Source organism: Ricinus communis, chromosome 10 (genome assembly GCF_019578655.1).
Source record: "Ricinus communis isolate WT05 ecotype wild-type chromosome 10, ASM1957865v1, whole genome shotgun sequence".
Classification (NCBI taxonomy): Eukaryota; Viridiplantae; Streptophyta; class Magnoliopsida; order Malpighiales; family Euphorbiaceae; genus Ricinus; species Ricinus communis.
This window is the reverse complement of record NC_063265.1, coordinates 17,107,349-17,132,178: the sequence shown is the minus strand read 5'-3', so window position 1 is coordinate 17,132,178 and position 24,830 is coordinate 17,107,349. Positions and strand designations below refer to the sequence as shown.

Here is a 24,830-nt window from a genome sequence, read left to right as displayed (position 1 = left end):
TTTCAATGTCAAATACAGTGGCAGGTTAGCAATGGCCACAATGGCCATGGTGTTCCCTGATCCAAAAGGAACAATGGCACTTGCCAAACATTAGAGAGTGCCGAGAGCTTGGTCTTTTATTCTGCTTGTGTTTGCGTGTAGTAGAGTGGGACAATCTGATGGGAAGGTGGAAGTCCTTTTCAGTTTATGTAATGGCATTGGCATGCTTTTATCCCCATCATTGTCACTGCTACTCCATTATTACATTACATTATATGCATAAAAAAAAAAAAAAGCATAACAGAACAGATGTGATAGCAGGAGAGCTGTGGCGTGAACTTCTAGCTAGAAAATTACTTTGATTGATACTTGCCCATGTGGGTGGCCTCTTGTTCCTTTTCTAAGATAGCTGGAGGATACTTACTGGGTCTTAGTCTCATTAGCCAATGGTACAAGGAAAAGCTGCTTTCAGCAACCAATCAAATGAATTAACACGGCAAAGGTCAGGAGGGTGCTTGATGATTGAGTAGTGTAGACTTGGCAGCTTCCCAGCCCTAGGAAATTCTCCCCAGGTTCTGCTACATTTTTGTGATGAATTTTGGACAGTTGAGCTTGGACGTCAGAAAATCCTCTGTGATTATATGATTTGATTTCTAGCCATTGCTGATGTATTAAGGAGTACAAGATAAATAATAAGTGTTAAAAAAGGAAAACAGAACAGGTAAAAATTTCTTTACATGTATCAATTCCACATTGACATTACATTCGACTGAGAGAAAATACAGCCTCCGTCTATTCTTTCAAGTGAACTAGAAATATTGCATGTTGATTGACATATAAAATTTATGAATTTACTCCTAACGTTAGGTATAACCTGCAACACTAAAAATCCTCTGAAAAGCAGCCAGTGTGATAAGCCCCTGGGAAATCCAAACCCTGGTCCTTGGTTGAGGAAATGGGTTGGGTTGATGGAGATTCCAGAGGAGAAAAATGTCGATAAGGCCGGTGAACTGGAGGTAGCAACAATGATGATTTTCGGTCCATTGCCAGTAGCCGTCCGCACTTGCTGCACCACAACTAAACAGTTCATAACCCTATGCAATTGTATAAACCCATCAACTTAAAAAGAAGTGACCTTCACCTGCAAACTTTGCTAAACAGTGTTTGGTAGCTGCAGATCCAGTGCTTCATGAAAATAACAGCATCAAAAGAACAATATGAATGTGCTGAACAGCAACTTATTTACCTCATAAGGTATAAGCAATTAAATCAAAGTAAATTCCATATATTCAGGAGCATACCAAAAGAGTAAACAGAGCTATTTCAGCCTTGATCCCAAGAAAATGTTGCAGAGCCATAGCCGCATGCTCCTGCAAAAGTTTTAGGAAAAAATAGTTTGAACTGAAAGATTCAAACACACCGGCCAGCACCCCAACAAGAGAAATAATCAGAGATGAGCATGATTTGATAATTACCGTTATTTGTCTAAATACATGATGAACTGAAAAACCTCTTGCATGTATGTAGCTGCCTCCCTGATGATAGTGTAAAAGGTGAATAAATTGTCAGTGTAGCACAGCTAGTTGTTAAGAAAAGCAAAGTTGATAACAAAGGAAAGCAAAAGAGAAAACCAAGTTGATTTAAGGTCGAGTATAAGCTTAGAAGAAAATGAAGTAGCAAACTCAAAAGCATTGAAATTTAAACATGCCAGGAAAAGGAAATAACAACTCAAAAGCCTTAAAAAATTTTAACCATGTCAGACAGAGCAATTCAAAATAAAATACACTATTTTAGTGTTTACTGAGTTGTCAGTATTCAGATAACTTCATAACTTCATAAATGACCAATATGAGATTATTTAATACCACTCATATGCAGAACTCTGAATCCAACAATCGTAACTTACTTGATATACTCAAATGTTATATCGTTTCAGTTTACTACTGAATCCAAAAGTTGAAATAAGAAAAGAAAAAGAAAAGAAAAGAAAAGAGAGCCCTATTTGTACATATACTACACAAGGTCTTCTCAAACCTCGTGTAGGACATGAAATTCCAGTTTCAAAAGTCCTCATTCTTTGTAGTTCCTTTCAATCACAACATTCTGGCTCCAATCCATTGGTTAGTGAACCATAAGTACCTGTATTACACAATGGGAGACAACTTTCCCACCTACAGAAGCTCCTGCTTGAATCCTAAAGGAATTGAACCCCTGGTGTAGGAATTCCAAGTTCAAACTACCAGGTGAACTTTGCTGCTAAGAATTAGTTAACTTGTATATGAAAACCTCTCTCCTCTTCTACTCAGCCCCAATTCTAACTATGCCCCTATATTTGATAAAAATCGATATCAAGTAAATTACAGTTTAATGCTTAAAAACCATAACTAGGGTCTATTTCAATAAAACTAGTATTTAATTATTGAAAAACACAGTTTCATTTTTAAAACCATTACTTGGGTCTATTTCAATTTATCTCATTTGAGTAATCTTCTTTGCCAAGGAGCCAAAAGAAGCAGGTACTTGGTTCTTGGGAAACAAGCAGTGAAAGCTGTCATCTAACATGCGGACCAACCCCTGTTCAGCTGGAACTTCCACATTTCCTTTTTTTTCGCCAAATATATGATATTTGTTCATTTTCCAAACAAAATTTAGTCTAAACTTAAAACTGGTTCAATGCTAAGTTGCTAACAGCAAGGACAGATCAATTAAACAAGGATTGAAACCAGAACTTGCCAATTAAATTTGAGCAAGTAACTTCATTACTTTTAAGACTATGTGCTGCTGCTGGGATTGGCTCAGTATATATCCTTCAAACTGGTAACTTAACCTAAAATACAGACAGGACATAGTAGGAGTTGTGAGAACATATGCAAACAAGCACTTAAAAGCAACCCTCTATTTTATCGCCACATATCTAGCATATACGCTCCAACTACAAAAGTAAAATTTTCAATTCTCAATTGCAAAACAACATGGATGTTGAAGTGATGCAACTTCTATAGTCAGAGGCAATATTGTCAAAATTGAGCAGGAAAATTAATCAACCATATCAATTTGAAGAATTAGAATTCAGAATAATGTGTATCTCATAAACAAAATTACCTCATCAGGAGAGAAGAAAGCTACCGCATCAGGGTCAATAGAACCAGCCGGATGCAAGGACACTAGAGCTCTAAAGACAGATGGAGACAACAACTCAATTACAGCAACCTTATCTGTGGGAACACTGACAGCGCTCTGTGATCCAGTTCTCAGCTTATTTAAAGTGTGAAATGTATGTTCTTTTGATGTTTCTATAGGATTCTCACTAACTGGAGCTGGCAAAGAAGAAGCTCTTTTCAACCAATCTAGTCGCTCAAAAGTGGAGATTTTCACATTTGGAATTTCTTTCTCCAAACGCGTTAAAACATCTGATAGTGTTTTGCAATCACTAAGTTCTTCAACGAGAAGAGTCACCGGTGGTACTACTTGCAGACTGCATTGTTTCTTAGACACTGATTCAGTATTTTGACCATCTACTCCATCATCTAAGTGAGGAAAGAATCGCCTTTTCTGATCCGTAAATGCCTTAAGAGCTAACCTAAAAAGATTTATAACACACATTATTAAACAATACCTACATGTATATATATATGTGTGTGTGTGTGTGTGTGTGTGTGTGTGTGTGTGTGTGTGTGTGTGTGTTAAAGATCTTAAGACCAACCTGGTTCTATCAACTGCTGAAGCACCAGCCTGACCTGCAAGTTGTCGTTTCCAAGCATAGGCCACAACTGCACCATCTGGACACACTAATGGCATGTGTAGACCCCATGAATTACTTCTTGACCTTAAAGAATCATTAAGAACCCCAGACTCTTCTAGCTGCCTTCCTACCAAAATTAACAAAATTTATAACCAAATATCACTAAACACAAAATATTTACCTTTTCTTTCTCCAATATATTAAGTGAGAAATCAAATTACTTTGGCTTCAAATAATTTGCACTTAATTATCAGAATATGCTATTTAACCGCAAAAACCTAATTCTAGCAAATTAACAAAATTCATGGGCAATAGCATCAAATGAAAAGGAAAATTGTTCTTTCATCTCCAATTTCTTAAAGAAAGCCAGAAAACATTTCTAGCAAAATTAACAAAATTTATAAACAATAGCACCAAACGTAAAGACACTATGTTCATTTCATTATTTCCATTTATTAAAATTAGCTGCTACATTACATTTATTTCACTTCAAATTTTATGCAAATATATCATCATTTTTTATTTAACCATAAAAACCTAATTTCTAGCAAAATTAACAAAATGCATAAATATAGCATCCAATGCACTAGATTATGTGCCACTTTTTTTTCTAATTTCTTTATTGAATTGCAAAGAACACTAATTACACGTCAAATGATTTCTAGTTATTATCAGCATCATTTTCTATTTATTCATGCAAACCTAATCTTGAAATAACAGGAGAAGTAAAACGGGAAAACATACCAACGGAACGAAGATCCTGTAGGTGCTGGCGCATGGCAGCGTCTTCTTTGATAAACAATAGCAATGGTTTCTTACTCTGATGAGGCTGTGCCGACATGAACAATGCTTCGAGAAGGCGATCAGCTCCGAGTCTTACATCAGCGATTAAGCGAGCCGCTTGTGACAGCCTGTCCATCGCCATTGCCACTTGCTTCGGCGGGGCATCGTCCGCCGGAGGAGTCTCTTGCGGCGGTTGCGGTTGCTGTTGCTGCTGCGGTTGCGGTTGCGGTTGCGGCTGCATTAGAGCGTTAAGTTTAGTCGCCATAAGGAAGCGTCGCGCTAACTGTAGCGCACTGAGTTTAGGGTTTTGATTGAGCTCCGGTAATTAATCCCTACCTCGATCGGTTCAGCGACAACAAAAATTGATAGCTACTTTTGTCTAATTTAACTTTCTTTTAAACACTGTATGTATATAATTATATTATATCTTATTCATTAATATTTATATATAAAGGTGACTATTAACCATTTTGATCCTTCCTAAAATCTTACTTTTATTAAACTATTTACGAAAGAATAAATAATATTATGAAATTAATAATATTTATATAAAATTTAATAATTTATAAAAAATTATAAAATTAATACAAAAACTAAACTGTCTTATAATCATAGAATTTATCATTAAATTATAAAAATAACATTATTTTTATATTTTTTCTGTACTATTCGTAAGAAAATAAATAATATTATAAAAAATAAATAAATTATAAAAAGTATGAAATTTTAGATAATTATAAAATTTATTGTTAAATTATAAAGTTTGACAATAATTTTATATTTTTATAAATTAGACTAATCTTTTAAAATATTACTAATAAAAAAATTATATTTATAAAATTTAATGATTTATAGAAAAATTGATAAATTTATAAAAAATATTAAATTTTTTTATAATCTCAAAATTTTCTTGTAAAAATAATAATTAATTTTGATAACTAGTTTTCTAGATGTAATATTCTTATTTATATTTTGAAGTATATATATCATAATAATCGGATTATTGAATAGGTGTTTTGTTCAAAAGAAGATAAGATATGCATATAAGAACTAAGGTTTTTTTTCAATCAATTATTAGATAAATGAATTTTATGATTGATATTTATGGTATCAATCTAATTATTATAATTTAATATGATACTGGTGTGATGTCACGTGAGACGAGATAAAAAAATTGTGTTTAGTAAACATTCATTTAATAATAGTCTTATGACTATTTTTCTTTTACGGGTTTAGGAGTGGCAAAGCACTCTTTCAAGAGATTTAGTATATTTAAGATTCAAACTTAAACTTTAATTAAGCTAAAAGAGATTCCTACCATATAATCTATACGCTGCTAGCTAATATAACTTCGTATTTGTATCCAACCTAATGTGACTTCATATATGTATCCAACCATCAGTACTATACTGTCAATTTTGCTATAATTAAGCCCACTTGCTCAATGCTAGAGGTAACACAAACCTCTCGTAGAAAGAAGCTTTTCAAAATCCATCTTCCTTGATTAGAATCTCTCACTACCTGTCACCCTGCTTATATCCTAAAATCTGAAGTGGGTAATCTCTCTCTAAACACATTGGACACAAATGCCTTTTCTGATGAATACAAAATAGTAATAGATTTCATTGTTGAGTATAATAAGAACATAGAAAAATACCCAGTTCGAAGCCAAGTTCAACTTCAATACCTCTCGACTAAGTTGCCTAAATCTGCACCATATTGCCCTGAGTCAATAGAAGATATCCTGAAAGATATTTCTAATAGCATTATATCAGGTCTGACTCACTGGCAGAGCCCCAACTTCTTGCCTACTTCCAAGCAAATGCTAGCAATGCCGGTTTTCTTGGAGAGATGCTTTCATTAGGATTGAATATTGTTGGCTTCAACTGGATTTCATCTCCTGCTGCCACGGAGCTTGAATCTCCTATCGTGAATTGGATGGCAAATTTGTTGAAACTCCCATCCTCATTTCTTTTCTCGGGAAATGGAGGTGGTGTCTTGCATGGAAGCACTTGCAAGGCTATATAATTTACACCTTACTCTGCAGCAAGAGACAAAGCCCCAAAAAGATTGGGATGGGATAAAATCACAAAGGTGGTGGTTTATGCCTCATCAAATACATGCAACTCTCCAAAAGGGCACTAGAATTGTTGGCATTCCATTTTCTAATATTATTTGCCTTCCAACATCATATTTGATAAGTCAGTCAACAAGGGTGAGCTATCAATAAAGATTTTCAAAGATTGACCTTAATTTTTGAAATACCTGCAAGGATGTCTGACGGAGTTGTCTAACTTCTCTCCGATAATAAAGTCAGTAATTTATAAAAGAGTGGCTAAAGTATATAAAGGTGTAAAATAGTATATACCTGCAAGTGTGGTACCCCCATCTTTTGTATAGACGTTGAAAGTTTTCTAATCATTTTAGAAGAGAAACTCAACTTTTGTAGACCGTCCCAATCTTATTAGGATTTATATTCTTGTTTATTAGCAGAGTTTTAGGTCAGGTGGGACTTTATGACTACAATCCACCTAAGACACGATCTCTTAGAGTTCCTTTGCTAGTGCGACGCAATCTCTGATCAACTCCGTTTTTCTCGGTAGGACAGATTGACTTTATGATACAGATTTATCAATATTCATTAGAGTTTTCTCTGTCAAATCAAACATTGCAGAACGCAATCGAAAATTATTAAATAATATAATTAAATTCTTTTACAATTTTATTTTATTAAACCTAATATAATTATTTTATAAGATTTAATAATATATAAAAAATTAAAAATTTATTAAATAATATCTTTTCTATAATTATAGAATTTATTACTAAATTATAAAAAATGATAATTTTTTTCGTATCTTTCTTAAATTATAAATTTTTTTGCAGTTTTACTATTTGAAAACACTTTACCGTTAAAGTTTAAATTTTATTCTCATCTCTTTTAATAAAGATCCTCCCACAAAAAATTTAATTAAATAATTTCTCCTCATAAGAAATTTAATTATCTGTATTAAGCATATTAATTACTCTCTTTACTGATTACGAAACATAACCCTCTCTCTTGCTAGACTTCTAATGAACCAATTAAAAAAATAAAATTGATTCGTGCATTGAACACACAAAAGCATTTGAAATAAAGAACAAATACTGCTAAGACAGAAACAAAGAGCTCAACCTTTCCAGGTTTTGACAAGTTGTTATAAATAACGACCAATTATATTCTATTTCCACTATATGTACAATAAGAAATGAATAAATATTTCCCTATAACTATCAACTGTTATATTTCAAACTCAAAATTGTAGGCATATCTGCCATTTTTAACTTAACAGGAATAGTTGTGCTCTAAATTAAGGCCAACAAAACAAAAGGAAAATCCCGCTAGGCATTTTTCATCTCCTGAGGCAACGAACTTGTTATAGTCTTTAGTTGATCTAATGCGCATTGTATTTTATGCCTTTCCCCAACACTCAGACTGCTTCCCGCTGATGACTGAAAAAACCAGTGAAAGAAAGCAATAGTATGCATAGGCTTGGTATCTGTATCACTTTAAGAACATGAATTTTATGCTTGAGTAAAACCATTACCTGCACAGAGCAGATGTTTTGCGAGATGAGGTCGACCTCAGCCCTCAATAAAGAAAGGAGTTGCTCAATCTTTGAATCTTTATGCATCAGAAGTAGGACAGAAACAACAGCCGTTATCCTGCTCGAGTGGCCATGATCACCAGATGAAAGTGGAGTACTGTCGGTTATCAGTGAACTCATCGCGTTCAACACAAGACGTAGAAGTTTATGGCTTCTATCAAACAAGAAAAAGCAAGGAAGAATATAATAACGTTGTCTGGACTCGTCAGCTTCTCCCAGAGGATACTGCAAAAGAAGTGAACAGATTCATCTTGAATCAGATATGCACCGAACTGGCAAATTGATGGGCAAAAAGCTTGGGAGGAAAAAAATATTCTGGTTAAATCAGGATAACAGAAAGGGCCAACAACCGGCCTGGTCATTAAAGAACTGGTCAATTTGAAAAAAATCAGAACTCGCAGAAAATATTGTTTTCATTCTGAATGGTTCAGACAGAACAACTAACTATATTCTTCATTCAATTTTGGTCATCGACTTCCCCTCCCTTTTGGAATTACTGGATAATTTTTTATTAGCTTAGCGCATTCTAAAATGCACTCAATCATCCTATGATGAAAGGTTTTTTTCAAAAGAAAAGCATAACGAAAGGGATCTTTCAAAGAGAGCAGGAATTATTATGAATAGCATTACATGAAATAGAAAGGCAACTATTCCAGAAGAAAACGAAAAGGAAAAGAATTTGAGAGCACAAGTTAAAAAAGAATAATCAGTACTTACATGGACCACATCAATCAGATACTTCGGAAGGAAATTGCTTAAAGCAGTGATGCTTTCTTCAGAAAGTCTTGTGGGTTTGGAGTCTAGCACAACAAGCATTCTCAGCATAGCACAGGCATTGACTACAGGTGGCGTTAATAACTGCAAAACAAACAATGACATCCACATAAGGCGTCAAGGTTGCAGGGAAATTTTTTAAGGATATATATATATATATATGACAAATTGTCTGAACATAAGATAAAGCAAAAAGAGAACGACAAGCACAAAATGATATCAATTCATTCAACTTACGATCTGCTCAATTATTATTCTCTCCAGTATCAGAAAAACTAGAGAATTATCACCCATCTCTGACAAACATGAGCAAAGAACCCTGCCCAATGTCTTAAAAGTTCTACAGCTTGAGGTCTTCACGCCTTCCTCCACTGAAGGAGACAAATTTTCTGCAGACATGAATGTAATTGCAGATAGAAATTAGTAATTATCATTCATTAACCTTGCTTCTAAGGAAGAGCTTATTCCTTACCTGGCATAGCTTTGAAACAGGAGACCAAAGTAATGAAGAAGCTAATGTGATCAGTTATCTGAATATGACCAGCTTTATAAGCTGAATGCAAAACCTCTATCATCTGAAACAATACTGATGTATCCAACTCAGGACCTGCGACAATAAGAAAAATAGGACAACAATAAGATCCATGAAATTCAATAGAAAAAGCATAATTTTGTCCTCTACTAAATCATTGCATACTTCAACATCCACAACGTACTTTAAACCAGTAAGAAAGCAAATAACACTACAATGTATAGCTCAGACAATTCTAAACAAATGACTAACAACCTCGCCATGGAAAAAAATTAGTAATCCTGTTTTCTACTTCAGGAGTAATCTTATCCTCAAGGAGAAAATTTTATTCATAGTTGTCATATGATTTTAACTGCCAAAACTATTCATTGATATTTTAGTTGAATCAGAAAAGGACAATTTTTGTTCCTGTTTGACAGCAGGAACATTTTATTATCTGCAAAATGAGAACTTCTGCATCACATAGAGATTTATGCTTCATAAGTGAGGAAAAGATGCAAACTCAAATAAGGATTTTTCACTGTACATACCAGTAATGACCCTCAAATATAAAGTTAAATGACATAACAGCTGAACACTTTGTAAAAATGAACCTCATTCAGTTATTTTATCTGGTTCCTTCATAAAAGCATTAATCATAGAGAAGTAAAACAAGTTATGCAACATGAAGAACATGGACAAGTAATACTCACAAAAGCAACAAGAAGCTATTGCCTTCAGCAAAAATGAATCCAAGTGAGAGAAATAATAAAGACAGCAGATAGAGAGTTCTTGAGATTCCCTAGGAAGCTTTATGAAAGGACCATAGCACAAATCCCCTGTTAAACAGAAAAGAACATGATAAGTAAACAATTAATTGAGCTCAGATGGGCATGTAACCAGCATGAAATTGTTAGTAAATCAGCACTAACCTTCCGCACATGTGCTGTAAAATTCTTGCAGTGAGTATTGGATGTTGTCATATTCCAATGCGAGGAAGGAGTTCAAGATAGAACATTGACCCAGCCGAAGCAGAAGATGCAGCACAATCTATAAAGAACACAATTTTACAAAAGAAGGCTACCTAAGTGTTGCCAAGTAATGTTGCAGGAGGCCAATTTACAGTAAAAGCAACATTTTAATATTGGTAAAAGCTAAATTGCTAAGATTTTCATCTTCAACTAAAATACCTGAGAAGAGGAAGCATGTTTATTGCCCAAGAGGATTAATAATAGAGGCAGCTCTCTGATCCACGTGACTTGATGGTCCAAAATTTCTGAATCACTTACATCAGGGTAAAGCACACCTTCTCCCTAAAAATTATAAAGAACATATTAAGTAATGAGACAGACATTAGGTGGTTCACATTGTAATATGCCAAGCCAAGATGCAAGCAACAAGAATGACTTGTATGGGAGAAAGGAAGATGCCACTCTAAGGAACATAAGGTTGGCTTACAGAGAAGAGCATTTCTTCTATTGCAGTAAGGCAAGCCATCTTTACTGGGGACTCTGGATTGCACTCGAGGAATGTCTTTGTAAATGCCTGCAATTAAGAATTGATTATTTAACATCCTAATCCTCAAGTTAACAGCAACTGAAGAATCTCAAACTATTAACCAAAAACCAACATGGTGAGCAGAAACATAATTTGCTGACACTAGAAACCCATTAATTATTGAAAGAAAAATTTAAACCTGTAGAAGGTGAGATTTCCAATTCCTTGTAACAGGTGCTACAAGTTTCGGGATAAAAGGAATCAGTGTAAGTATCTGCTTTTCTCTCACTATTCTGCCAGACCTTGTGTCACTGCAGATCTGCAGGAAAAATAATAAAATAAATCTTTACACACTTTGATATTTAACTTAACTCAAACATATAAAGCAAATAGGCATGTTGCAGAAAAACATCAGTATTTTCCTTCTAAGAAAACAATGTGAAATTATTAGAAAGAATAAAACAAATCCTTCATTAAAATAGTATTGAAATTATTTGGCTTATAGTTTCCCACCTTGTTAATTAAGCAGGGCATTATTCAAATTACAGTTTAACTAGTTCATTTCAAAAATTCTATCAACAAACTGAGAGATACACACATTTCTAAATGAACCTTATAACTATATCTTCAATGTGATATAATTTTATTGAGATTTCCATCTTCATAATTTAAACTTCCTTGTTGAAATGAGAGTTTTTTTCTTAGTGATCTTCATTATCTTATCCAGTCAACCATGAGATGGTTCCCAAATCCCTACTCCAGTTTCTACTCAATCCCAATAATTCAACATGTACAGCATGAACCTTAAAATGAGATCCAGGCATAATACATCTCACTATTGTATTGCAAGTCATAAGAGCAATATATGCTCCTAAAAGAAGTATAACCGCAAGAAAAATCTTAAGTACACTTAAGAAGGCACAAGATACCATATTGTTACTAATTAATTGGCCCAAGATGTAAACTGCATTGTTATTTCCTAAAAGTTCTGGGCAAAATCAGTGCAGAAGTCAGACCTTTCCAAGCAGCGCACACTCTATAAACGCAAGAAATTTCTCTAGCAAGTCAGCGGGAGGGCAGATGCACTCGCTCAAGTGCAAAAATGTTTCAGTGATCATAATGTTCAAGGTAAAATATCTCTCATCATCCTGCCAAGCAGTTGGAAAAAAAAGTCAGTTACAATGACAGCAAGAACAGTTAGAGAACTTTGTTAAGTGTGAAAAGGAGGAGAACAGGCAGCAGATGTAAGCAAGGGAAGAACTATGTTTCCAATTGTTCAGCTGAAAGAGAAAACGAAAGTGAAGACATAAATACTTATTTATCCTAAAGCCACACCAATCTTATCCTTATCCAGTGATAAATGGTAAAGATTGGAGGACAAGTTGAGCATGGTAGCAAAGTTTTATCCTTGTATATTTCGACCTACTTAGTCCTTTTCTTGTTCCAAATAAAGAAGTCTTCAGTTGTTCTCAATATAACAAACTGGTGGAGAGAGATAATGAAAGTAATACTAAGGTCATACCTTCTCTGAAAGGTGATGCATTGGGTAGAGCGGGAATACGGCTAATATTTTCTTCAGTGTAAGAAACAAGATATTTTCATCCCATAAAGAAGCATGTGATTCTGTATTACTCCTTACAGTCTCATAAACAAAAAGCCTGATTACAAGGTCAATGCTTTGAAGTATGCTCCGCATGCAATCAAATGATTGTGCATCCAACACCGGCATGCTATGAAATAATGGAATGAAATCTTGGAAGCAATTGACTAAAATTGGAAGCAAGTCCTTTAGTTTATTGAAGATGACAGATAACTCTACAAACAAAGAGAAAGAACGTAAGTTTTGTCAAATTTGTCTAGAAAATTTGGAGCATGGCATAGCAAAGAAAGCAACTGAAGTTAGTTATGTTTTATTACGAATGCAGACAATATTCTATCAATTATAATTATCAGATATGAAAATATCACTCCTAAACAATGGTGAAGCCATGGAAAACGAGATAACAAACAAAATAAACTAGTAGTAGCTACCTACACTAGAATGCAGAAACAGTATGATGACATTGTGAAGCATGCAACTTTACAGAACCATAAAGAAATAAGTCAAAGGCACTTGGCAATTACCAGCAGATTCTGTAGGCGTGTCAGGCTCAAAAGCATACAACAAATCTTGGCCAATAACTTTCTACCAAATTGAAGAGATGATTAGAACATGATAAGATAATTAATCAGCCAAAAAGCTTAAAAACTTTTGTTTCGCAATTGATTGCTAAAAGGCACCTTCTCAGATGAATCAGATCCTGTTTTATTTGATGGCAACAAAGACAAGCATCGCTGCAAACCAGCAAGCACGTTCTTCAGCTTGCCCTTGTCTTCCAAATAAAATGGGTTCTTCCGCAGAATATCCCCATAATTTTGAAGAACCTGTCAATGCATGGAAAATGAAAGAACATGATTTGCATATATTATATCAACTGAAGATCATCACATTAAATGAACAGCAGTAGAGGGTTTCGATGCACCAGTACTTTCATAATATTGATTATCTATGAGGTTATTTTGACTACTATGAAGTACCCAATTTTTACTACAAATAAACTAAAATATGTGCACCAACACAATGCTTTAACTTATACTTTAAACATTAATGTAAGGAAACCAAGTTATTATACCAAAGATTTAAAAGGACAAGAAAAATGTCCATCAAGTGACTATAACAATGCATGTACCATGTATAGAATTCTCCATTTCCTTTCTATTTATTTCAACAACATAATGCCCTTTCAATACTGTATCTTTATAACAAAATGAAGAATTAACTATAGAAGTTTGACATTTGGATCTAAAACATTAAACAACTTCCACCATCAGCTAGAAATATTAATAGTACTAGTCAAATTTACAAAAAAAAAAAAAATACCAATAAAATGGATTCTCAGACATAAAGCATCAATCTTGCACTCCAAAATCTAACTAGTATAATTTTAATTGAGATACCTTTTCAGCATATAGGGAAAATGCAAGTGGATGATGCTGCAGAACAAGATCGAAAAACTTAAAAGCTGCAAGCCGAACTTCAACTGCTAAATGTGTCATTGCATTAAAAATGTACGCCATCATTAAAGAAATGAAAGGCACTTGATTATCCTGAACAAGTACAGCAGAGAACAACTGTCAAATGAAAGGATAGCTTAAAATGATAAGAGTACTATAAGAACAAATAATCCTAGGATGGTTCATTAAGAATGAAAGAAGTTATGCACTGAGAAATGTGAAATTGTAACCATAAGAAAAAGGGTAACATAAACTATCAGATATCATCTAGTTTTACTTCAATGAATGAGATATATAGAATTGAAAAGAAACTATATACCTTTATTCTCAAATGAAGTCCTATCACATTTGTTAAACAGAAAGGCATAATATAGGTACTTCATCAAATAGTCTAAAACTCTCCTCGCAAGTTCACTCTCCAAAGAGCACCAAAACCCAACACTTGAAATAATAGTAGCTAAGTATTTACTAATGCAAACAGCTGAACAACAGAATATTTACCAGTGGGTTGAAAGATACACTTTAGAAGATACAGAAAACAATTAGTTGGATCACCTATTTCTTGATGTTTTAACCTTCTAAAGTGTGATTCTTTGTTATCTTGAAAAGTATCATGCAAGAGTAATTTCAGGATCATTAGGTGTAGTCAAGGTGTCAACCTGAGGTGGTCATTGGTAAGACTCAAGCATGAAAATTATTCTTTTCCTTTGGGTGCATGAGGTATAGATATGCCGTGCAGAGTCACACCCACATAAATAATACAGCACCAGAATCCTCCTAAATTTGTATTCTATCAGTATGCTTCCCAAAAGCAAACCCAAAAAAGCATTGATGAAATAATAAATTAAGTTGCTAGACACCAACTGTACTGTTGGTACCATAATAAGTTTATCCTTGTAGATTGTAGGTGTCCAATTAAACACCCACAACAAATATGAGCTTTCAAGCAGGCAAAAAAATGTAGGAATACCTCTTTACAGCCAGGTAAAACCACTGACTTAAGAAGTTGATAAAGGGTTTCCCGAACCATTTTATCATCATCACTGATGCGCTCTCGTAGTTTTTCCATAACTGCATATCTGTGCATTGTCAATTCTTCTGGATACTTCAGAAATAAATCTCTCATACCATTCAATGCATCTTTGACAGGAATGGAACCAAAAAAAAAAAAAAAAACCTTAGTCAACATCGAAATCACCAATGAATAAAAAACATGAACTCAGAGACTAAAAAATATAAAATAAAATTAATAAAAGGAAATGACTTAGTAAATATATATAGAGGCCCTATTTACAAGGTTGAACCCTTAAAAAAGGCCTATAACACTACTGCAAAATTATGATAGTAATGAAGAAATACCTTTGCGGACTTTTGCATTGTGATGGGAAGTTTGTTGAAGAAGCTCTTTCAAAGTCAAGCCTTTTTTGCTAACAGCTAAACCAGCTTTATCAGAGGCCACACTCTGCTCAGGAAGAACAATTGCTGCTCATAATACAGACAAGCAAACATCAATAATGATGAACAACTTGAAAAAGAAAAAACACCTAAGGCATCTATTCCTAGGGGTTGCCTTCTTCTTCAACATACTAACTAAGCTCCCATTCGGAGTAATGCAATTTAACTTATAGCTTTTTAAAAGAATTTATTTGAACAACATACACATACAAATCAACTGAGCAGACATGACACATATATTATAGTCTTTACCTTTGGATTTAATTTCAGTGTTTGTAGCATTCTTAGGAGGTGGCAATTTTCTTCCGAGCTTTCGCTTAATTTTCTAGCAAAACAAACAATTTAAGTCATAAAAAATTTTGAAAACACGTTTAACATATAAGAAAAAGAAAGAAAAAAGGGGGTTGTGCTGTGGATAGGTAACTCACACACCTTGAAATCAACACCACGCTTTTGCTGCTTCTTTGAGGAAGCTTTAGTCTTTGCCATTTTCACCTCGAATTACACAACGGAACCTGCATATGCAATTAAATATAAGAGGCTTTAAAACAATTTCAAGCCGCAATGGAAAAGGTTTCAAATTCCAAACTAAAAATAATTATATGCCTTTCAATTGATTACCGATACTCCTTTAAGTAGCTTAAGCTTCTGTTTTGAAGCTCAAATTCGACAAAAAAATTAAGGGGAAAAGAGAACCGAAAAATCACTTCAGCAAACAGTTTGACAGAGGCGAGAGGCGAGCAGAGTTATAATCCGCACTGTGTCGGCTGCCTATGCCTTCCTCCTTTGGCTTCTGTTTTGTAGTCTGACAGCTATACGGCGGCGTATTGGTGAAAGAAACATAGGCAAAAGACGTTTATGAACCCCTAAACTTTAGATTAAATCCAATTAAATTTATAAACTTTAAAGCAGCTTAATTAGACCCTTAAAGTTCATAAAACATAAAAATTACACCCTTATGCCGACACTAAGTTTATGAAAATACACTTAAAAAAATCACAAAAACATATATATTGCAATCTAGCCAGAAGATTCACTGAAGTTTAAAATGATTGAATAAAAATATGTTGATCTAGCTACCCATCTAAAGATGATTTGCAAAAGAGGATTGATTCAACATGACATGATTTATTCTTTTTTAGTCCATGAGTTGATTTGAATGATGTATATTTTGTTCTTTTTGGCTGATTTGTAGTTTTCTTTTCGTATTTTATTAATATTAACAAGCTTGCAATATTAAGTTTTCTAGACAAAAAGATTGTGTTTAATGATAAAATTAAGGAAGTCGTGCTCGTAGCTAATGAGTCTTCTGTTTTAGTCAATAATTATGATCTTATTTTACTCCTAATGTAGCTAAATTCGCTGTTAATTCAACACTTAAATTCTTTATGGCTATAATATTATTCTTAATTTTGGCAATAAAATGTAACCTCCTCCTTAAACTCTTTCTAATGGTAATTTTCTCTCTGTCTTATTAAGTTTTCAGGTCGATTAATTGATGAGAATAATGTTTTTTTTTATTTGTTTACCAATACTTTTTAATAAAAGGTTTTTTATTCAAGAGGAGATTTTTCCAATTGTAGGGAAAGCTTTCCTTCACTGGTTTTTAGAGAAAAGGAGAAAAACATACTTTTGTAAATCATTTTAAAAACTATTTAGCAATTGTTTGTATTTAGCTGTTGATGTGCTTAACTGATCTACTTTTTTAGATTTCAATATGTATATTTATTGCAGTATGCAATGGAAAAAAGAAAAGAAAGAGAAATACAGACGAAAAAGAAGAAAAAAGAAAATTAAAGTTGAAGAAGGTTTCCATAAAAATAAAAGACTAATGGGAGTGCCATAAATGCTGCCAATAACATCTCTCTGTTATGTAGTGGAACAAATTTACTGACAGCAAATAAATAGGCGGGAAATCAAAGTTTGAAGAAACAAGTTTAGCGCAAAAAAATAAATTCCAAAAAAGACAAACAAAGAAAACTGAGGATCTACAGAGAATGATCATCGATCAAAATGCAATTCAAAATAAGTTCTTTCTTCAAGCCATCTTCTTCTTCCTTTACACAATCTAAACCGACAATCTCTCCTCCTATTCCTAACGACGGTGACGATGATTTGATTGTTTGGGAAAACACTAGACACCAGTTTCTTAACACTTACGAGCGCAGACCTCCAAAATCAGAAAATGGGTACCATTTCTTTTTTTGATCTAATGTTCTCGTTAATGGGTAATTATTAGGTAGTTGCGCTTTTTAATGGTTTTGATTTATATATTTCAGTTTTTTTTTATTTGATCTGGGTTCTTCTTTTATTTTTATCGAAGAAAGTGACGTAAAGCTAATGTTCACCCTCGTTGTTTTTAATGGGTTTGTTATATATTTATTGTTCTGGGTTTTGTTTGATTGATGAGAAATACCAAGTAAACGAAAAGTAATACTTTAAGCGGATTAAGCCAACAATCTGCATCTGTTTGAATTTTTGTTTTTTCTTTCTTATTTATTGAATTCTGGGTTTTTGGTTAGGGATAAGAGAATTGAAGCTAATAAAGGACAAGCAAGTAGTGTATTAAAAGAACCCATTTCAAAGAACATGTGTTTGAAACAAGAATCTTTGAGTTCTGGGCAAATGATAAACAAGAAGAGAAGCTATGCGCAGTTGCATTTGGACTTAGGTCAAACTGATTTCAATCTCAAAACATGTTCTATATGTGGAGTTAAATATGCTCCAGGAGAAGCAGGAGATGAGAAAGAACACAAGACATTTCACAAGAATTATACTTGTGGAGTTCAATTCAGGGTATATTTCTTGATATTTATGAGGGTAGTTCGTTTCTATTCGATGCATATTTGATTATTGTTTAAATGCTGTGAATTTTATAGGGTTTCCGGAATGAAAGGGTTCTTCATATGCCCGGTACTGAAGGGGGCCGTATTACATTGGTGTTAGATTGTGATCCTTCTGCTCAAAGAAATAAGGTTTGTAGTTTTGAATTCTTGAATTGGACTATGAAGCGTATTTGTGTAATTCAGTTTTTAAGTACCTCATACCCGTGTTTCAGTGAGTCATCAGACATGTTAATTGGGTTATATCTATTCTTGGCAGGTGCAGGAGGTTATAAAGATGATGGAAATTGAGCTTGGAGGTGGATGGATTTTTCATAAGCTGTGTAAGGTAAAGTTTGTTTCAGCATTCTCAAGCTATGATAATCAATTTATATGTTCTCGGATGTCTTTTATGCTTTGAATCAGAAAATTTCATTTTGAATGTCCTCGCATGCGTTCAGAAGTGCTAATCGTAGTCTGAAATTTTATTATTTTCTTTGTAAGAGCTCACTTCTTATCATTTTACTGTGATCTGAAAGTAGAGCAAATCTTGATTCATCATTGTTTTTGCAGGTTTATCTATTTATTTTTTCTCAGAGAATTACTGGTTGTCTAGTTGCTGAACCAATAAAAGAAGCATTCAAAATCCTACCTTGTTCAGTGGATAGAAGATCCGGTATTGCCACTACGAAGGATTCAAAATTAAACTCAAGCACTCTTCAATTTGGTGATATTATCTTGCATAGAGAAACCACAAAGAAAGCCCGCACTATTGATTCCCTTGATCTATTGGATGGGAACCATAACGGAGCTATCATCGGTGAAGAGGTAGCTGTGCCTGCAATATGTGGCATTAGAGCAATATGGGTCACCCCCTCTAACAGAAGAAAACACATTGCCAGCCAGCTGCTGGATGCTGTGAGGTAAATTTGCATCCTTCTGAGGTCTATTGTGGTTCTGTTTATTTCAAATGTGATTATGTTTATGATTACACTTCCACATAGAACTCTAGTAAGACATGCCTGAGTCCTGTTTAATCAACCTCTAGTCATGGTTATATGTGAGAAAGCTGTTAATATGAAATCACTATCTACATCCTTTTTCTTAAGATATGCACCATCATCTAATTGAAGCTCAAATGAGTTAGCGTACTTTAGCATTTCCTCTGTTACGCGTATAACAAAGCAATTAGGAGCAAGTTTATGAAAGATTCTATTTTAGCATTTTTAATTTCTGAAATTTTATCCCCCAATTAGCAAAGGACCGGAGAAACTTTCTAGAGAAACTTTCTAGTTATGAATCGGGAATAGAGTCAATGGGCTTGATGCTTGGTTACAATTTCAAATCCATTATTATATCAAATCGTCCGTGGGTGCTTGAATATAAGTTTTTTTACTCTTCTTTTGTAAACCCATTTTGGTAGTAAGGGTAGGTTGATAACCCAGGGCGGAAGGCATTCTACCTAATAAGGCGGATATTTTGGTACATTTATCTTAATAAGCTGAAGCATAAAACTATTTTAGTTGCTTTACTCTTGCAATTTAGTTCAAGTTGAATCAGTTCGCTCGTGTTTTCTTTGGAATCTGGCATGCAGGATAAATTTTTGCATGGATTCTACCCTTGAACCATCTCAATTAGCATTCTCCCCACCAACCGCAGCTGGAAAGGCATTGGCATCAAGTTATACTGGCACTTCATCATTCCTGGTGTACAAGCCTAAAACAGTGGACAGTCAAATGCAACACTTTATCGAAGATTTAACAATTTGATTTGATTGTTTGATGAATATTTCCATGATGATATGATGAATAATGATGGAATTCATTTCAGTCCACAGCCAAGGTTTCACTATTGAGAATTTGGGCACCAACCCAATTTATAAAAGTAAAAAGTGCTCATGACTGCACAATCTGACCATGTTGTGTGATGTATGTATGAGTTATTGCTGTTCTTGGGTCAGACATGATTTAACGCATGCTCATTTCCACGCTTGCTGACTTGTTACCCCTGTTAATAAATTGTGTACGGCAATCATTTTACTCTTAACTTGTACCAGAGTCGTTCATGCTAGAAATGTAGCAATGTGAACTGTCGTATAGCCTATGATACAAAGAGATTGTTGCAGTTTCTTTATTAGAATTTATACTGATGAAATGATTTCAAGGCATTTCCTTTGTGTTTGTGTTTATTAAAATTGAAAACTCAAAACAAAAAAGTTGAACAATTCTGAAACCATAGACTTCCCAATAACTATTTTCTTTAGATAACCCAGTATGGTAGAATTGCTATAAACCATAAAGTCCACCATTATTGAAAAATTTAAGAGAATATTGTGTTTTTGCATGCAATTGTCACTTAAAATTAAAACCAGTAATCTTTATTATCCACTGAAAGAGCTCATGTTAAAGATTCTTATTGATGTGGATAACTTTAGGACAAAACTTGGCATAACACCAGAAATAGTCTTGTTAAAATCAATGACTACCCTAATTAACATTTCAGGCTATTTCACGGTGGAGTTGACTCCATGCATACCTTGGCATTAGTTTCGTTTTCTGCCGAATAATTTCCTTCATCTGCATCTGCCTGGAGATAAGGACTAAATAACTTCATAACCTGTTCGTAGACAGGCTTCTTGAAATCCACGGCCTGGACAATTGAACACAATAAACATCAGGCTCAGTAAATGTAGTCTCAATTGAATACTTTATCCAGCAAGGTATACTCACAAGCTCCACCACCCTTTCAGGTAACATCCACGACCAATTCTTGAATTCTGGCTTTTCAGATCCATCTCCCAAAAGGTTGATCTCTTCCTCCTTACCAGTAAACTTCAAAAGAAACCTATTTTTGCATAAAACTTTGTTAATCAAGGGCACTGCAGAACATGAAGAAAAAAGTGGCTAGAGAAAGAAGAAAAAAAGGCAACCATGATTCTTCCTTCATTGACATCACAAATATCTAACTAATAGGCGTTTGAAGCAAAATGCATACAGAACCAAGTCTGACTTTATACATTTTATTTCATGATCAATAATTGAACTATGCCTCGGGAAAATTAAAAGGAAAAGATGCAAAATTTAGTATAAGCAGAAGGTACAAAACCATGGAGAATAAGGAATATTCTAAGGCTAGAACTGAAGACAGCCATCAAATTAGGCACAAATAACCACCTTTCATAACAACAAAAGAGTCTCATAGAGACCATTTCCTTCAACTTGAGGTTCTGCGCATTGCATTACATGATATCACAACCATTTACAAACATTAGCTAAGGATCACTAAGGCAGCTTGAACTGATATCAGGTAAGATCAATAACATTTTTGTAGTATTAAAAAAAGTCTGTTCAATGCATTTCAAAGTGTTTGTGAAACATAGCATGCTTACCACTTCTGTGCTTGACCTTTATAATTAGTACCCCATCGTCTATTAAGTCTCTGGCGAACTTGATCTGGGAAGTCATAAGTCATCCAATATGGAGCCTGCACATCCAATTTCAAAACTTAGTTCAATAATACATGCAAGCAGAACATCCCTTCCCATCCCCCAACTTGTAATACAATATATGACCCTAAACAATGCAAGTTAGATAATCAACAATTAGCTAACACAACTCTGAAAAAAGAAAATTTACTCAATTCTACCTCTGCGAGAAATTCAGCAGAAGTAACACCTGTTTCTTCCCTCAATTCTCTCATTGCCGCATGTCTAAGATCCTCACCTTCGTCAGCACCACCCTGTCAAACCCAAGCTCATCAGTGTTTTTTTTACCCTAATTTTGGTATAGACAAGAATATGAAAGAATTGTTGACAAAGCTCCAGTTCACTGATTATTACTGCATTAACCAAAAAGAACACTGTAAAATTCAAATTAAAAAGCACAACAATCAAATCCTAAAACAACTCAAAAGTCAATTCTTTAAAATATTAACCGTTGAATTGCCCATCGATCCAAAGAAACAAACTTTGCAAGTATGGAACAAAATCCAGAAAATAAATGAATCTTACCTGAGGCATTTGCCATGTATCTGGTATATGAATCCTTGAAGCAGCAAAGATCTACAAAATTAACTCCAGAATTAACAGACCCAGCTGACAATTATCATTAATTATACTTCCATTAACACAATTAAAGCTAAAAAGTTGAAACCTTTTTCGAGGGATTAACCAAACAAATCCCAACATTCTTTCTATATCCTTGAGGAGGCGTTTCCACTGATAAAACTGTTAAAGATAACGAAACAGACAACTTCACAGGTATATTCCTCCACGTCACCAATGACACACCCGAAAATTCACCAATCCTTGAAGGGTAATTTCGTCTTGTAGAACGATAAACTTGGAGATTTCGTGGAAACTCACACGACCCCATAATATCGTCGTTCTTTTACCCCTTTCTTGAAATGAAACTTGGTCCCCAAGTCTTTTAAAACAAAAATATCATTCCTCTTCTCGTAATTTTTATTTTTTATTCCTAAAATACCATCACCGCCTTTCCATATTTACCTTTCTACCCCTTTCTTTATTGCCTAATAAAACTAAAACCCGCCATTTACATATAAAAACCCCCTCTCGCTATTCTCTGTTTCTTGTTTCTTGTTTCTTGATTAAAACCCTACGAGTTTAATCCTTTCCTCTTGATTTTTGATTTAAAAACCCTAAACCTTTTTACCTGAAATTCCCTGATTTTTGATTTTTAATGATGTCTTTTCCGGCGGTTTTGTTTGATGGCGAGCAAGAAACAAGCCTTGGGAACATTTTGATTTCACCTTCGTTGAATTTCAAGGTTTTACAATCAATTATCAGTGAGAAATTGGTTCTTTCTCCTCACCAGTTTTCTATCTATCTTACTGACACCAAAAAGAATGGAATGAGAATTCCGGTCACCGGAAAGATCGATTTCTCGACTATCTCGCGTGAAAAAGATTGCATCTTTCTTGTTGTGCTTAAAAGATCGAGACGTGATAGGAGGCGTAAAACTCGCGAGGTTTCGGCTGCGGAGATGTTGCAGGGCCGATATGATCCGCCGCCGGCGAATATGATGCTTTTGAGACGTGATGGTAATAGTGTTGCTATTAATGTTGATTTGGATCGGTCCGGGTTTGAGAAACGGGTCAGGGAACTGCAAATGGAGAAAGAACGGTACTTGATGAATATGGGTCTGGGTTTTGAAGGACTGAGTTCGCCTCAAGAAAGAGTAGTGTGTGAAGAATGCTTGAGGGCTAAGGAAGTGGGGTTAGAAGTCGGGTTTCACTGGTGTGTTTATGATGCTGTTACTTTTGGGTTCAAGTCACCTGCGGGTCCGATTGCCCGACCCGCTAAAGGTTCTGGTTGATGGGTTGTTCGTGGCCTTCTTTTTTCTTTTTGTGAATAGAGATGATATGATATGGTGTGGATGGGTGTGCGGTAAGAATGATACACCTTACTTACTGTGATGATTTGATTTAAGCTAGGATAGAGTACTACTTGGGAAAGTGTTTATATACTTACCATATGGGCATGTCAGGACAAAACACATTTTGTGCTTCTAAGGAAGCAGGGTTTGATATAACAAACACAAAATTTGTTAGAAAAAAAATGGTGAATTGTGATGGTGACTTTGTGCAATGGAAATTAAGGTTTTGGGCTGTTTATATTTTGTTTTCTTGGTTTATCTTTGTGGGTATTTGGCTTCTAAATGAAGGAAGGAGAGTGGGGAATGGTAAATGAAATAATCAATAATGGGTTAGGTGCTTTTGTTTTTGGTTAAGCTTTTCAAGTTTTTTTGCTAAAGGATATGGCCATATGGGCATCAAACTAGTGTCCAAATTGGAATGTTTTAGGGGCATAATTGATGCTTTGATAGGAATGAGAAGTACCAATTCTTTCTTGCTTGCTTTCTCTCTCTCTTTCTTTTTTAGCCCTTTTCTATTTGGGTTTGTGAAGTTAAGCTACTACTAGCTTTAATTTGTATTTCCAATGGAAAGGTTGCATTCAAGTTTCTTATTCCCAATCTTGAATCGAAGTTGCTCAATTTCTTATTCCCTTTGAGAAATGCCAAATTATAGGGCAATCTCTTTTAATATATTTATCAAAGAAAGAAGATTAACCTAAAAAATATACTTTGTTGGACTAATTTTGATCGCTTAAGTTGGTCTGAAAAGGACAAGCCATTTTTTTCTTTTAATTATTAATTTAATTAAATATTTAAAACATTTTTTATTAATTAATGTAAATATCAATATTTATAATTAATTTTTATTGTTTTAATATTAAAATTATAAATTAGTTTTAATTTGAAAAATTGATAAGTCGATCAATTTTTAAACTACTTTTTATTATTTAAAATGTCTTAAAAGGTCTATTTATTAAAAAAATTAGTGACCTTTTATTTAATAGAGAGTATCTTTACTTATATTTAAATATTAAGAGGATAAAATTTTATTAAGTTCAATAGTTTTCTATATTGTGTTGTTTTATTTTGTAGGTATTATTAAAAAAACTTATAGTGTATTAATTTTGAGATTTTATTTTATTAAATGATTTTTTATAACAAAAAAATTAACTTGTATAAAGAGCCATTTAA

General features: G+C 34.0%; 5 protein-coding genes across 9 annotated transcripts; 2 read left to right on the top strand and 3 right to left on the bottom strand.

The window, feature by feature from the left end:
* Positions 1-687: 687 nt before the first annotated feature.
* Positions 688-4,911, bottom strand: LOC8275756 (mediator of RNA polymerase II transcription subunit 27). The gene is made up of 7 exons (XM_002532504.3): positions 4,466-4,911; positions 3,683-3,848; positions 3,082-3,559; positions 1,455-1,514; positions 1,281-1,349; positions 1,121-1,164; positions 688-1,045 (listed from the first exon to the last, which is right to left on the bottom strand). Exons 1-7 carry the CDS (start codon positions 4,767-4,769, stop codon positions 862-864), a joined length of 1,305 nt encoding a protein of 434 aa, XP_002532550.2. The 5' UTR covers positions 4,770-4,911; the 3' UTR covers positions 688-861.
* Positions 4,912-7,655: 2,744 nt separating this feature from the next.
* On the bottom strand, positions 7,656-16,230 carry LOC8275754. 3 transcript variants are annotated; one of them, XM_015727469.3, is made up of 20 exons: positions 16,049-16,230; positions 15,875-15,957; positions 15,695-15,767; positions 15,347-15,469; positions 14,958-15,127; positions 13,931-14,080; positions 13,214-13,357; positions 13,058-13,118; positions 12,456-12,748; positions 11,950-12,081; positions 11,133-11,252; positions 10,895-10,981; positions 10,627-10,749; positions 10,369-10,486; positions 10,150-10,275; positions 9,398-9,532; positions 9,163-9,314; positions 8,869-9,009; positions 8,092-8,376; positions 7,656-7,996 (listed from the first exon to the last, which is right to left on the bottom strand). In XM_015727469.3, exons 2-20 carry the CDS (start codon positions 15,929-15,931, stop codon positions 7,886-7,888), a joined length of 2,601 nt encoding a protein of 866 aa, XP_015582955.2. In that variant the 5' UTR covers positions 15,932-15,957; positions 16,049-16,230; the 3' UTR covers positions 7,656-7,885. The 3 variants fall into 3 exon arrangements, with proteins under 3 accessions (XP_015582955.2, XP_015582954.2, XP_048225817.1); XM_015727468.3 differs by having other exon boundaries at positions 16,064-16,230; XM_048369860.1 differs by having other exon boundaries at positions 16,150-16,192.
* Positions 16,231-17,455: 1,225 nt separating this feature from the next.
* On the top strand, positions 17,456-19,191 carry LOC8275753 (protein CHROMOSOME TRANSMISSION FIDELITY 7). Its single transcript, XM_015727463.2, has 5 exons — positions 17,456-17,631; positions 17,965-18,238; positions 18,322-18,417; positions 18,545-18,613; positions 18,838-19,191. The coding sequence occupies exons 1-5, from the start codon at positions 17,456-17,458 to the stop codon at positions 19,189-19,191; spliced, it is 969 nt and encodes a 322-aa protein (XP_015582949.1).
* A 446-nt stretch (positions 19,192-19,637) lies between these two features.
* Positions 19,638-22,791, bottom strand: LOC8275752 (nudix hydrolase 27, chloroplastic). 3 transcript variants are annotated; one of them, XM_002532500.4, is made up of 7 exons: positions 22,416-22,791; positions 22,274-22,324; positions 21,910-22,002; positions 21,653-21,747; positions 20,994-21,108; positions 20,800-20,913; positions 19,638-19,980 (listed from the first exon to the last, which is right to left on the bottom strand). In XM_002532500.4, the coding sequence occupies exons 1-7, from the start codon at positions 22,635-22,637 to the stop codon at positions 19,879-19,881; spliced, it is 792 nt and encodes a 263-aa protein (XP_002532546.2). In that variant the 5' UTR covers positions 22,638-22,791; the 3' UTR covers positions 19,638-19,878. The 3 variants fall into 3 exon arrangements, with proteins under 3 accessions (XP_002532546.2, XP_015582952.1, XP_025015472.1); XM_015727466.3 differs by lacking the exon at positions 19,638-19,980 and adding an exon at positions 20,034-20,364; XM_025159704.2 differs by lacking the exon at positions 19,638-19,980 and adding an exon at positions 20,034-20,271.
* A 22-nt stretch (positions 22,792-22,813) lies between these two features.
* On the top strand, positions 22,814-24,140 carry LOC8275751. Its single transcript, XM_002532499.4, has one exon. The coding sequence runs from the start codon at positions 22,965-22,967 to the stop codon at positions 23,598-23,600; it is 636 nt and encodes a 211-aa protein (XP_002532545.1). The 5' UTR covers positions 22,814-22,964; the 3' UTR covers positions 23,601-24,140.
* The last annotated feature ends 690 nt before the right edge of the window (positions 24,141-24,830 follow it).